This window comes from Punica granatum, chromosome 1, assembly GCF_007655135.1.
Source record: "Punica granatum isolate Tunisia-2019 chromosome 1, ASM765513v2, whole genome shotgun sequence".
Lineage (NCBI taxonomy): Eukaryota > Viridiplantae > Streptophyta > Magnoliopsida > Myrtales > Lythraceae > Punica > Punica granatum.
In genome coordinates this window covers 54,110,506-54,123,811 of record NC_045127.1, presented here as the reverse complement: position 1 = coordinate 54,123,811, position 13,306 = coordinate 54,110,506, and the positions used below count along the sequence as shown (strand labels likewise).

Here is a 13,306-nt window from a genome sequence, read left to right as displayed (position 1 = left end):
AGATAATTTTATACCGTTGTCGTATTTAAGTGATATAAATTGGAATTGCTTGGAAGAGCCGGACAAATGTTATCAAATAAAACCAACATGGATTGATCCAAGTAACTCGGTGTTTATTCTCCTTATATGGGCCTGTTTGGTTTCAAGATGGTATTTTAGAATCACAATTCTAACTTTAACTCTACCCACTACAAAACAAAATAACTCATACAAAGTCAAAGAGTGGGTCCCATTTATATCACTTTTTTCCACAACAAAACAACATAACACATACAAAATCAAAGGTGGGCCCCATTTATACCACTCAAACTTAAAATTAAAATCTGATTTTAAAATCCTACTATGAAACCAAACGCAACCATAAGGTTTCCAGTTTGAGTTACTGTAAATGAAGAAAATCAATGATCATGATAGCTTTTACTCTATAGTGAATTGACCTAACTCAAATTAGATTATTTAGGAACAAGTTGCGTACCAAATATATATATATATAAGAAAAACCATCTTAGTTAAGCATAAAGGAAACAGTTTTTTGTTTTTTTAAGAAATCGTATTTTAGTGAACATCTATATATATATATGTAATTAAGCCCTCAATGAAGTAATGTATATTATCTCTATGTTCGGGTCTTTCCTTACTTGCCAAAAGGATACAAGACAACACTGCGAGAAAATTCAATACCCAACTTTCTCGGAAAACGACTTAATATATTTATATCTATATATGTACATATTATATATAATATGTGTATATTTATAATATGTATCTATATATATAGATATATAGTTCTGTCAAAAATTGCTCCAATGAAGTGTATCTAAGTAATATCGACAATCCATTATCGACATTTCATAAGATTTTCAAAACATTATGAATTGGATGATAGATGCTTCATGAAATTAATATTTTGCATATAATCGACACTACTTCAATATCAAAAAATGTTATATATGTTTATATATATACACACACATATTATATTATATAATATGTATATACGATATATATAATTCTGTCAAATTTTGTTCCAATGAAGTATATCTAGGTGATTTAGGCATTCCACTTATCGACTTTTCATAAGATTTTCAAAACATTATGGAGTTGGATGATATATTGCTTAATGAAATTAATATTTTGCATATGATCGGCATTACTTCAACATCAAAAATAGAGGAAACGATCACTTTTTTTTCCGGAGCAAGGAAACGATCACATCTATCTATATATATATATATATATTCCTAATTTTGGTGATTGAGCTGATTTTAGTTTAAGGGAAGTGAACTCTCTATTCCAACTAACATTCCCATATATATGCTGTCTTCTTTGAATTGAAAGCCAACTATCCTTCCAGCTTTCTCATCCACAGGCTGTATACATATGAGCTAAGCTCGACTTCTGATGATCGCACTTTAAACGTTTTTCTTAAATATTCTTAATTCTTGCCGATCGACCCTCCAAAATTGAAAGCAATGCGTGTTTCAATATTGGCAAAGGTTCACGCGTCATAGAGTAATATACGGTGGACCTCGTCATATGTACAATGCCCACAAAGACTAATTTCTAAGACATTTGTTCTTGTAATTAAATCGTTTCAGACAAATAATTTAGGGAGACGACCAGAATTAACCGATACATCTATGCTCTTTTTTTTCACTGACCAAATTATAGAAAAGCCTCTTTCCTGCGAATATGAGTCAGACTATGGGTTCTCATCATTTGAAGCAAACCAGCTAGATTGTACATAGATAAGTTAAGCTTTTCGTTATATACCATAATATTCAGAAATTCAACGGGTCACAACTAATTCAGTTTGAATCGAATCGGCTCACTAAGGGGTAAAACTCTCTTAATAAAAAAATTTCGCCATTCACGAGACTCAAGTCCAAGAGCTTTACTTAAGGGGAACAAACGTCAAACCGCTTGAATTCTGCAACTGTTGTTGGTGATAAGTTAAGCTTTTCTCCGCATGTACCTAATTGCCAAAAGTTCAGTGGACTCCGTCTAATTCGATTCGAACCAGGTCAGCTCCATTCATACATTTGGACCATTTGCTTTCCTGTCGTTGTCGAACTTGCACGAGACAGAATTGGGTGCATGAAGATATTTGGGCGCGTCCACTAATTTTCCAATAACTGTTAAAATTGCGCCCAGGATTCTTGGTCCTCGGAGAAATGAAAGCATCTTTTCCACTGCAAATTGGAACCACGATATTGATCAGGTGGTCCTTATAGGTCTCGTACTCGCAATAAGTCCATGAGAGTTAGGCAATTGATTATCAAGAGGACTCACACTCTTATTCTAGTGCGGCAGACATTTCACGTCAAGCTAACATGGGAGCTATATTCAAGCTGTGACGATGCTCTCAGGGATATCTTGCGTTATAAAAATGCACAGACATAGTAATAACTTGTAATTACCGTTGCCGCACGTGGACTTCCAATTGATGCTCTACCAATACAGTGTTCAGTGATGATTTTTAACACACTTATAGAATTTCTTTTATTTAGTTAAGAAATACTCCTATAGAAAATAGATAGAAATCTCAACTTCAGTCGTTGCTGAGCTTCGGGGAATCAAGGCAGTGCTCAAGCTGGCTTGGATGCTCGGTTTCAGGTATATTATAGCAGAAGTGGACTCGGAGCTAGTTCAGAGGTTGGTAGAACTCGTGGATTGTTCACCCCGCATTATTCTTCGCTGGTTTTATCTGTTCGTGTGCTTCTTCAGGTGCACTGGACGGTCCACGTTCTTCGTACGTATAAGCCATGTTTGACCGTCGGAATATGGATTTGTATTAGGATCCTTATCCCGCATTTGGTGTCAATATGATAGATATAAGGATTGGGATAAGGTGTGATATAATTACTAAGAGACTAATCCCATATAGAGGATAGGATAAGGTGGATTGAGATTAATATTTATGTCAAAAGAACAAAATGTCCCTGCCTTAGCATTAAATTTCCCAAATTGCCACAGTTTTCTTTTCTTTTCTTTTCTTTTTTCTAAGGTTGAAGCCAAAAGATCGCCGCTACAGTCGCTCAGGCTAGGTCGCTGGCAACTAGGCCTGGGCGGTGGTGGCCTTTCGAACTATGTCTGTAACTCACTATAGGCTCGGGAAACAAAGAGAAGATGTGTACGAACAAGATATCTAGAAACAAGAAGAAGGAAAAGGATTGAATAGACGAAGTCCCGAACATTTGGCGATCTCATATGTGTCGATATCAATGGTGACTCATTATTTCGATAACTCATTTCTTCGGACAGAAGAAGATTATGTAAACACTTACTCAAAATCTCACTTATCAGATTCCATTGTAGATGACATAATTTTTTCAGCCCAGAATTTTAAAAGGAAAAACACATAAGAGAGAGATCGAGGATGTGGTGTCCCGACGCCGGCCATTACGCCCCAATCGAGGTCGTCGGTACCTCTGTGGTCACTGATGAGGCGGTGATGGCTGGTGTCGGGCCATCATAGCCCTGATATACTCTCTCCTCCCCTGCAATTTTATTTATTTATTTATTTCGAGCGGTGGTGGCCGACTACCACCGCCCCAACAGAGGTCGTCGACCTCGCCAAGTCAGTCATTGCCAAGGAAAACTATTGGACATATAGGTGATTTTTTCTTTTTAACCCAATCCCAAACCATAGACTACACCAAACACTAGAATAGGATATTCAATATCCATGGGATTTAAAATCCCATATCATCCCATCCATATCCTTATTCCTAACTAGACGATCAAATGTAGCCATAGAGAATGCAACATATGCTCGGATTGGCTCGCTTGGAAACCTCTTGAGCTGCCAAGAAGACTTCATAATTACTATTCAGCACCCGAAGGCATTCGTGGCTATCTGGGGACATCTTTGGGCCTACCTTACCCCCATTTTAGTAAAATTTAGTCTAGTTCTGGCTTCATCTCCTATTCACAATAAAAAAATTAATAAATAAATAAGATAGAAATTTCCAAAATACTGAAAAAAATATATTTTCTACTATTCCAGTGTTAAAATACGAAAGGATTTCTAGAAAAAAAAAAAAAAGGTGTAGTCTCCTCAATACAATTAGAAATCTCGAAAAAGGGCATTTGAGCCTTTGAACTAATTTTTATCGTCTAAATTATGATTATATATTAATAACTATTTTATTGATCATATGTACCACAATATAGAAACCCAGGCAACATATAGGCAAGCAACTAATGCTTGAAATATATATACATGACTTATTGTATATACTGATGTACATCTTATTATATAAATCTTTTAAACAAAACAGATTACTTAAATCTCACACAACATATTATTATTGGATTTTAAACAAAAAGGAAATCATTATCATATCCGACGTCCATCCATGTTGGGTAACTGCATGCATGCACTTCACACCTACATGCATCCAACGATTTCAGGCTGATGAGGCTGATTTTCCAGAGGAAGTCTCAGTAGTGCTTGAACTGGAACTAGGCGAACCGACCCCATTGCGGTTGCTCGGGAACAACATGAACACTGTGCTCGAGACTGAGCCAATCACCATGGGCAAGACCGTGATTATGGTCTTCTTTGTGGACAGGAAAGATGGATAGAAACACTTCACCGTGTTGGTGTCCAACATTGATAGGACCACAAATATAATAACTGCCATGAATGCATGGACAAAGTCCCTGAACCGGAGCCGGTATGAGGAAAGGCTTGTATTAGATGAGTCTGACGAGGTAGATGAGCTCGAGGAAGAGCTCGGCCACATGCCTGTGAAGGTTGCAAGTCCATAGTGGGTTGATCCATCAGAGCCCTTGTAACTATCGGAGAATGAGGAGATGAGGCACATTATCCCACAGACGCCAATGAGGACAGCCGTGAGGACCTTGTTTGTAACAGTGCAGCTCGCATTGTTGGTCGTGATTGGATTGAGGTATTGGAAGAGGAAAACCGTCCCTGCTGGGAGGAGCTTGATAAGGTCTCCAAGGGATGAGAAGACGGTCGAGCTCGAAGAGCTGCTTGAGGATGATGACGAGTTGGTGGTGGTAGAAGCTGTTGTGCTAGTGCCAGTGGTCGTGGATTTTGGAATAGCAAACTTTTTTGACGACTGAAAAGATCGATTTAACCAACATGATGGCAGTGGTAGCACCTACTGTGGCAGCCATCACTGATAATTAATGTTATTCGAAATAAGCGAGTATATATGATTCTACGTGAAAAGTGGTGATGTTATATCGTATTATATATGTATGCAATAACACTACTTGAGAAGATGAAGAAAGAGTGAGAACTCATGAATGCTGTAAAATAGCAGAAGCTTGCTGGCTAGCTAGGGTTTGTAAATTGGATATTGGAGAAAATCCCAACGAGGATGGGGTTTATATAATGAGAGAAAAAGGGATACATGTTGTGTGCTAATGATTTCTTCTTTGAAATGTGACAGAATTTTTTTCAAATAATGGTATATTGGGCTATATGGATCGTGCGAATATAGCATAAGCGAATGATATATGTTGGGACTACATAAATCGATAGTGTGAATATGACTCAAGTGCCTGGCGTGAATTATACTCAAGGACATAATATATAAGGTTCTTTTTCATATAAATTTTTAGGGGGCACTTTTTTTCTTTTAGAGCTTCATTCTGATTTAAAGGCAGGCACATGAAAAATCTATAAGCCCTAAATTGAGGTCTAGCTAGCAAGGTCCGTTCATGAAGTCCAAGCAGAATAAGAGACATGCACCCTTGTTATTAAATAAGAGAGGCGATCGGATTAAAAATCACAGGATATATATACATATATATATATATATATTATTGGGATAACAATTTGGAATTGTTAGAAGAGCCTGAAGAAGGAAACCAAAAAAAAAAAGTCAGACCAAAGGAAATTGCCTTTTCTAAGTAGTCAGGTGCATTATCGAAATATATTTATATTGATTAGGCAAAGTCTACAATCGAATTGAATTAGTCTTAACTAAAACGAGAGTACTCATAATTAATCTCAGTAATATATATATATATATATATATATATATATATATATATGTTAATGGAAAGCCCCACTGAAGAAATATATATACTATCTATATCCCGATTTTATTAAAAAATACTGCGCATGCTGAAAACAATGAAGACCAAGAGGTACCAAAATAGCTCTCCTCGCCAATTAGTTTGCCCATCTGTTGGCCTTCCAATATGTATGCTTCACAATAACGTTCCACTTTCTAGCCATCAACTCTCGAGTTAGATCAACTACCATGGCCAGCTGAGGTGCAAATGACTTAAATCATAGAAAATACAATTCTGTAAATATTTATCTTGATGCATTATTCGTAGCTAATGTGAAAGGGTTCAAGGGTGGCATTCACCTTAATTATGAGGAATTTTTTTCCCCTTAATTGAGGTTCATGAGTTTAATACGCACAATAAAATAAAAAAATTTAATAACTAATAATAAAGAAAGATGAGTAGTTCTCCCACGAGTATCAAATTTATAACTTCTTGATTACTAAATGAGAATGTGTGACACTGCTTTACACTATCTTTTATAAGATGATGGATTTAATTCTCACTATAGTCAGAATTTTCATGTTCCTATATACATTTTTTTTTGTGTAACTACTAATATATTCAACTTAATTCTCACTAGATTAATGGGGCTTGCATGTAACAACCTAAAAAGATATATGTATGTTATTACCGAAAAAAATTAATGCGTTACCGAAAAAAGATATATGTATGTAATTAATCGTGACTTTCAAAACATTTCCAAGGTGGAGTTTGGAAAATTTTACTTGTCAAGATACTATTAACTGAAATGATATGCTCTGAGAATTACCTTCCAAAGAAAAACGATTATATGCTCAGAGAAATGCCGTGCATGCATATATATCGGCACTCTTAATATCAAAAATAGAGTAAGTGAAATCATTTCATTATATTCTTTTTTTTTTCTTTTTCGATATTGAGAATTGGCTTCTTTGTTTTTCTTTTTTTTCTTTTTTTGAGAGAGAGAGAATCGAACTCTCTGTTCCAACTACCATTCCGACATGTCATGTTGTTCTTTGTGAACCAACTATCCTTCCAGTTGCTCTGTTAACAAAGCTGCATGATATAATCAAGCTAAGCTCAACGCCTAATAAGTCAGACTTCAGCATGTTCGTTCTCGCAAGAAATTAAGCCCCCCAATATTGACAGCAATATAATGCCGGGTTTCAGCCGAAAAGCTTTCTTATACGTACGGGAAACGATCTATCTCTTTTCACGCCGAATAGATAGATAAAAGGTCTACACCTCACATATATATAGCAATCGGTTGTGGAAAATAATTTAGCATATATAGACAGCTTCAATGTTAACAATATTAACTGATGAATTAGACTGGGTCTATCCATATTAAAAAATTAGATGCATGGTTATGTATATGTTGGAGTTTGATGCTACGTTGTTGTCCAACTTTGCAGAAAAACAGAAATTTACCGAGGGATTTGTCCTTGGTAGTGCGCACTACCACTAGTTGTGCAAAACCGATGTTATTATTGCAGCCTTCTGGTCATTGGATAAATGAAAGCATCTCTCACCCAGCAGATAGGAACCACAATATCGCTTTTTGGGCATAATTATGGTTTGTGGTCCTTACAGGCCTCATCCTTGCTCGGTAGGCAATCGATAGTATGGACTAGGTTCTAGCTAGTGCATTTCACACACTATGTCGATTAAGATGCCGACGCGTGAGCTAGAAACTTAATTAGGTGTTGCCACTTGGTTATTATCAGTTCGATTGATTATGTATGCGAAAAGCTCCCCCTTGCACGGGCAGAACCATATCTCTTTAATCCCTTTCAGTCTAAACATAGTATAGTGAGCGCGCGCAAGCTATATATCCCTTCCCCCCACTTATACAGTCGATGAATAAAATATTTGCCAATAATCATATGCATATTTTTTTTTCGGTGAACAACAATTATATACATATATATTCTTTAATATATATGCAGTGTGGCTTCCTCTCTTCCTATTTATTTAGGCTGTAAGTCTTCATTCCAGTATCTTTGCTGTTTTTGGGCGAAATTGCACGAGGTTGTTCTCAGTTTTTTTTTTAATCATAAGAGAAGTTCATGAGTATAGTATAAGAATAAAAAATAAAACTTCTCGATATATCTATTATTTTTTACTAATTCTTGTCTTGACATCGACTTAATACTAGACACGAGGTTATATGTAATTTGAAAAATTATAGCTCTTTATTGCCATATTCAGTCAACAAGTATTTAATTTTAATTTTAATCAAATAAAGCATAAATTCGTATAGGCCCAAGAGTCATAAAATACTCTCCTTTGATAGGAAAAAAAAAGGAGAAGTATGAAAAAAAAATACTTGTATATATGTATTACAATAAATCTATAATTAGAATAAACATAATAATATTGACATATACTTCTCTTATTTGAATACATGGAGTGTCATGTTATAACCTAGCCGTGCCATGCATGATCAACGTCTTGTTATATCTGTTTTTGTAGAGATTCTATAACGTCTTGCTCAATATATATATGTGTGTGTATGCTTCGAAAATTGGACGAGTTCAATATTGAAATGTACACGTGCAATTTGACTTCTTCAGCACACCGATATTTTAACCAAATATATAATACTTACAAATAATATAACAAACTATAAATTATTTTTTATATACTTATCGGAATAAGAAAAAACCATCGAGAGAACATTATTCCGGAAACTTCATGATGATAATTAGTTATGTATTGTTCACAATCGACCATTTACGTTACATATGTATGAAGTTATTGGATATTTGAACATTTCTTATATGTTCCATTTAATAGAGCTCAAGTACTTCATTTTGTTAGAAATTTGGTTCTCAGTTTATCCGTGATATTATTTTTAGTTGTACTTTCCTCAAAAATTGAAAAAAAATTATCTCAATTATCATTTGTTAATTATAACATCCAAAACAAGATGGCAACTTGCAGCTGCCGCATAGACCTTCCCGATTGAGCTCTACTAGTATTAAGAATGCACCTAATTGATATATGTCAGTTCATATGATTTTTTTATACTTATAATTATTTTGAATTAAATCTGAGAATTTGAATTATTTTATACTTTTAATTATGTCAGTTCATATGATTTTTTTAATTATTTTTTATACTTTTTATTATTTTGAATTAAAGTTGAATCCCGAAAAATCTGATATTTTTATGAGAAGCATTAATGAGAAAAGTGTCTCTGAATTGGTGACTTGTTTTGGGTTTAAGAGAGGTGCACTACCTATGCGATATTTGTAGCTTCCTCTTGTTTCTGGGAAGCTCTCTTTGAAGAATTATGATGCTCTAACAGAGAGAATCATGAAAAGAATCAAGAGTTTGTCTGTGAACACTTATCTTATGTGGGTAGGGTGCAGTTGATCAACTATGTACTCTTCAGTATGACTAACTATCGGTGTTCTCACTTCATTCTTCCAAAAAAAAGTCATCAAATTAGTATAACAGAAGTGCAAATCCTTCATCTGGAGAGGTTTAGAGCAGCATGCAGGTGGAGACAAGATCAGTTGGGAAACTGTTTGTTTTCCAAAGGCTGAAGGAGGTCTCGGCATCAAGGATTTAATTTTGTGGAACAAGGTATGTGTGTTAAAAAACTAATGGTCTTTCTTAGTGAGTTCGAGATCTCTTTGGGCGGCTTGGGATGCTAAATACTTAATAAAAGGACGAAGTATTTGGTCTTTACGGTTACCTGAAGAATGCTCATGGGACTAGAGAAAACTTATATAGGTTAGAGCTTTGATGTTTCCTTATATCAATTGCAGAGTTGGCTCAGGCACGAGTGTGGCTTTTTAGTATGATACCTAGCTACCAGTTGGACCATTAATTAACTTTTGTTGCAGGGGACTACAATATTTTTCATCACTCAAAGAACGTGCAAAAGTTAGTTCAGTTCTAGTGGGGGGCTATTAGCACTAGTCAAGGAGTTCGGACCCGCAAGCTGCTCTGATTCGGGACTCGACTGCAGCAATTGAACTCTCCAATCATGATAGAGTCATGTGGAAACCTCACAAATCCGAGCGGTTTTCTATCACCAATACTTGGAAGTGTTTAAGAGCCAGAGGTTCAAAAATGGAATGGAGGAATGCAATTTGGTTTGATGGACAACTTCCTCGATCTTCTTTTATTAGTTGGCCTTGGGTGCATAATAGGTCGGAGACAAAGGACTGGTTGCTGAAATGGAGGATTCCGCTTGCTGTAGCTGAATGTAAATTTTGCAATATGCAGTTGTAGACTCAAGACCATCTCTTTTTCAAATGTCCAATTAATCAAGGAATTTAGAGAAGTATTTTGGCTCAAATTAGCTTGCATAGATCTGTCATGGATTGAAATACGAAGCTTTGTTAGATCTCTTCTCTTCGTGGCAAGAATCTCAATGTTATTTGTCTTAAGCTTCTATGGACTCATTACATATACTGTATATGGAGTGAGAGAAACGCTAGGATCTACCAAAAGCAAGTTTCGTCACCAGCTGCTATAGTTCGAAAGATTTTTGCATATGTGCAAGCGAAGTTGTCTGTTCACCCCCGAGTCTCATTTAAAATTGTACATTCTATTGTAGCGGGTCATATGCTTCATCCTTCTGATGTTGCTCACAGTTAATTGGTAGACTTTTGGGGTATTTTGGTTTGTATAGGTTGTACTGGGGTGAATAATTTCTTGATGTAAATACATTTTGCTACTAATGAAGTATTGCCATTTATCAAAAAAAAATTAAAATGGTAAACCCTAATTGGTTTGTGACACAAGCACATGATATACCCGTTACATACGAGACTTTCTCTTTGATAACCATAATAACTATTTTATGTTCACTTAAGAAATTATAGAATCATTTATATGTATATACACGACCAGCTCAACAATATGCAATCACTTATAATGATATATTGAACTGCATCAAATTTACTTAAGAATATTCTTATTAATTACAAGTCAAGTCTTACAGCAGAAATCTTTTACACTGAACTGCAAGAAACAAAACAGATTGCACTGATAGCAATTCTTCCATGAAGAAACAGTACGACGACTTATAAGATACAAACAAACAAATAAATAAATGAAAATAAAAACAATCCCTAATTAAGATTTTCTTTTTTAAGAGAAGGAATTACTAAGGCCTCACACCACATAATATATCCAATGATTTTCAGTCTTATATCATATCGGATGATTTTCAGGCTGTTGAGGTTGAGTTCCCGGAGGAAGTCCCGCTGCTGGTACTCGAACTAGAACTGGAACTCGCTGAACCAATCCCGTTGCGGCTGCTTGGGAACAACACGAACAGTGTGCTGGACATTGAGCCAATCACTATGGGCAGGACCTTGATAATGTTCTCCTTCGTGGTCAAGAAAGACGGATAGAAACACTTCACCGTGTTTGTGTCCAGAAGCGACAGGATTGCAAATATAATAACTGCTGTAAGTGCATGGACAAAGTCCTTAAACCGGAGCCGGTAGGAGGAGAGGCTTGTACTGGAGGAGGAGGAGGAACTCGAGGAGGAGCTAGGCCACAAGCCTGAGAAGGTCGCGATTCCATAGTGGGTTGACCCGTCAGAGCCCGTATAACTGTCGGTGAATGAGGAGATGAGGCACGATATTCCACATACAGCAATGAGGATAGACGTCAGGACCTTGTTGGTGGCGCTGCAGGTCCCATTATTGGTCGTGATAGGGCTGAGGTATTGGAAGAGGAAAACAGTTCCCGCCGGGAGGAGCTTGATTAGGTCTCCGATGGATGAGAACGCAGTCGAGCTTGAAGAGCTGCTCGAGGATGACGAACTGGTGGTGTTAGAGGTTGTGGTAGTGCTGGTGGTGGTCGAGGATTTTGAAAAGGCAGAAGTAATCTTTTTGGCAACCGAAGAGATTGCACTAAACAATCCAAGAGCAGCACCGATTTGGGCAGCCATCACTACTAATCTTATGCAAAATACGTATCTGTGATTCTACGTGAAAAAATAACTAATGCAATAATATGCGTATGTGTGTGTGTGCGAGTGTGCAGGGATGACAATACTTGCGAGAATGAAGAGAGACTGAATTGATGAATATTGTAATAAAGCTTGTAAACTAGGGCTTGGGTGTAAGGGTGAAGAAAAACCCTAGCCTGGATGGGCTATATATAATGATGAGGGGATGGAAAGAGGGATTATCTTGTGTTCTGTTCTATGGAACTATAGAATGATTTGTGTCTTTTGAAACGTCACAAAAACTTTTCAAACCTAACATTATCTAATCCATTCCATTCGAGCATCTTCTAGGAAATCATCATGTTGTTAATCTTTTTTGAGCTTTGAAGATTTCCAAAACAACTTTGAAAGGTCAGCCCACCTATATAATCGGTCAAACAGATTGGATGTGCTGTGCAATAGCATAGCTACACTATTAGCCCATGTCCATTTTTCATTGTTCTCTCATTCAAAAGTACCCATATTATTTATTTTTGTTACAAATGAGGCCGATAGACCCAGTACAATGAATTATAAATCTGAACTCCAATAGCTAACAAAAGAGCACGAGTAGTCCCACCATAAAAATCAAGCATTCAATCTCTTGATTGACATGTCAAAAGTATGCGTTACTGTGCTACACCATTTTTCTTTATATGATATCTATTTATTTCTTATAAAAACAAATATTAGTATACCTTCCCATATTACTATGGCTCCTAATTATATACCAGTATTACAATAATTCGATTCTCGTGATAGGACTACATGTGTCTTTTTATTAGTTATTATAATTCTTATTTGATTATACTAAAGTCATTGCTTCCCTTGATATTCAAAAAAAGTACCCGTATTATATGGCTTACCTTTATTTGCACACAATTTTGAGTCCCAATTAATTATTAGTTTGTACATCAAACCAGACTAATTCCTCTCGGACATAGAACTTCTCATAACCTCTTGCAAATTTTCCTTATAATGAATTGCAATACTAAGTAAATGTATATAAACTCTCTTTTTTTTTCTTTTTTGGTGAATAATATATATTAACTCTTTTATCATCTAACTCTCAATTTGGTATATTGCTAGAATATACATCTACAGTATATATGCAAGTCGTGAATTGTTGCATGCTTCTTTTTATTTCGGTTATAAGGAACGTACATGCGCTTAGTCCAATAAAATAGAAATTAGAAAATAAAGAGGTATTGATAGCCTCACTGAGTATCGAACATGCAACTCCCCTAGACCAAAATTCTGGACCTGTCCATGCTCTTGGTTTTCAGGCGAGGGAGTGCGTCACTGCAG

General features: G+C 36.0%; 2 protein-coding genes across 2 annotated transcripts; both read right to left on the bottom strand.

Moving 5' to 3' along the window:
* Positions 1-4,192: 4,192 nt before the first annotated feature.
* On the bottom strand, positions 4,193-9,757 carry LOC116207782 (protein DMP2-like). The gene is made up of 2 exons (XM_031540880.1): positions 9,743-9,757; positions 4,193-5,132 (listed from the first exon to the last, which is right to left on the bottom strand). The coding sequence occupies exons 1-2, from the start codon at positions 9,755-9,757 to the stop codon at positions 4,413-4,415; spliced, it is 735 nt and encodes a 244-aa protein (XP_031396740.1). The 3' UTR covers positions 4,193-4,412.
* Positions 9,758-11,227: 1,470 nt separating this feature from the next.
* On the bottom strand, positions 11,228-11,959 carry LOC116207774 (protein DMP2-like). Its single transcript, XM_031540870.1, has one exon. It carries the CDS (start codon positions 11,957-11,959, stop codon positions 11,228-11,230), a length of 732 nt encoding a protein of 243 aa, XP_031396730.1.
* Positions 11,960-13,306: the final 1,347 nt, after the last annotated feature.

What these genes read in the sequence shown, in the direction of transcription:
- LOC116207774 (XM_031540870.1), bottom strand. Translation starts at nt 11,959, where the DNA reads ATGGCTGCCCAAATCGGTGCTGCTCTTGGATTGTTTAGTGCAATCTCT.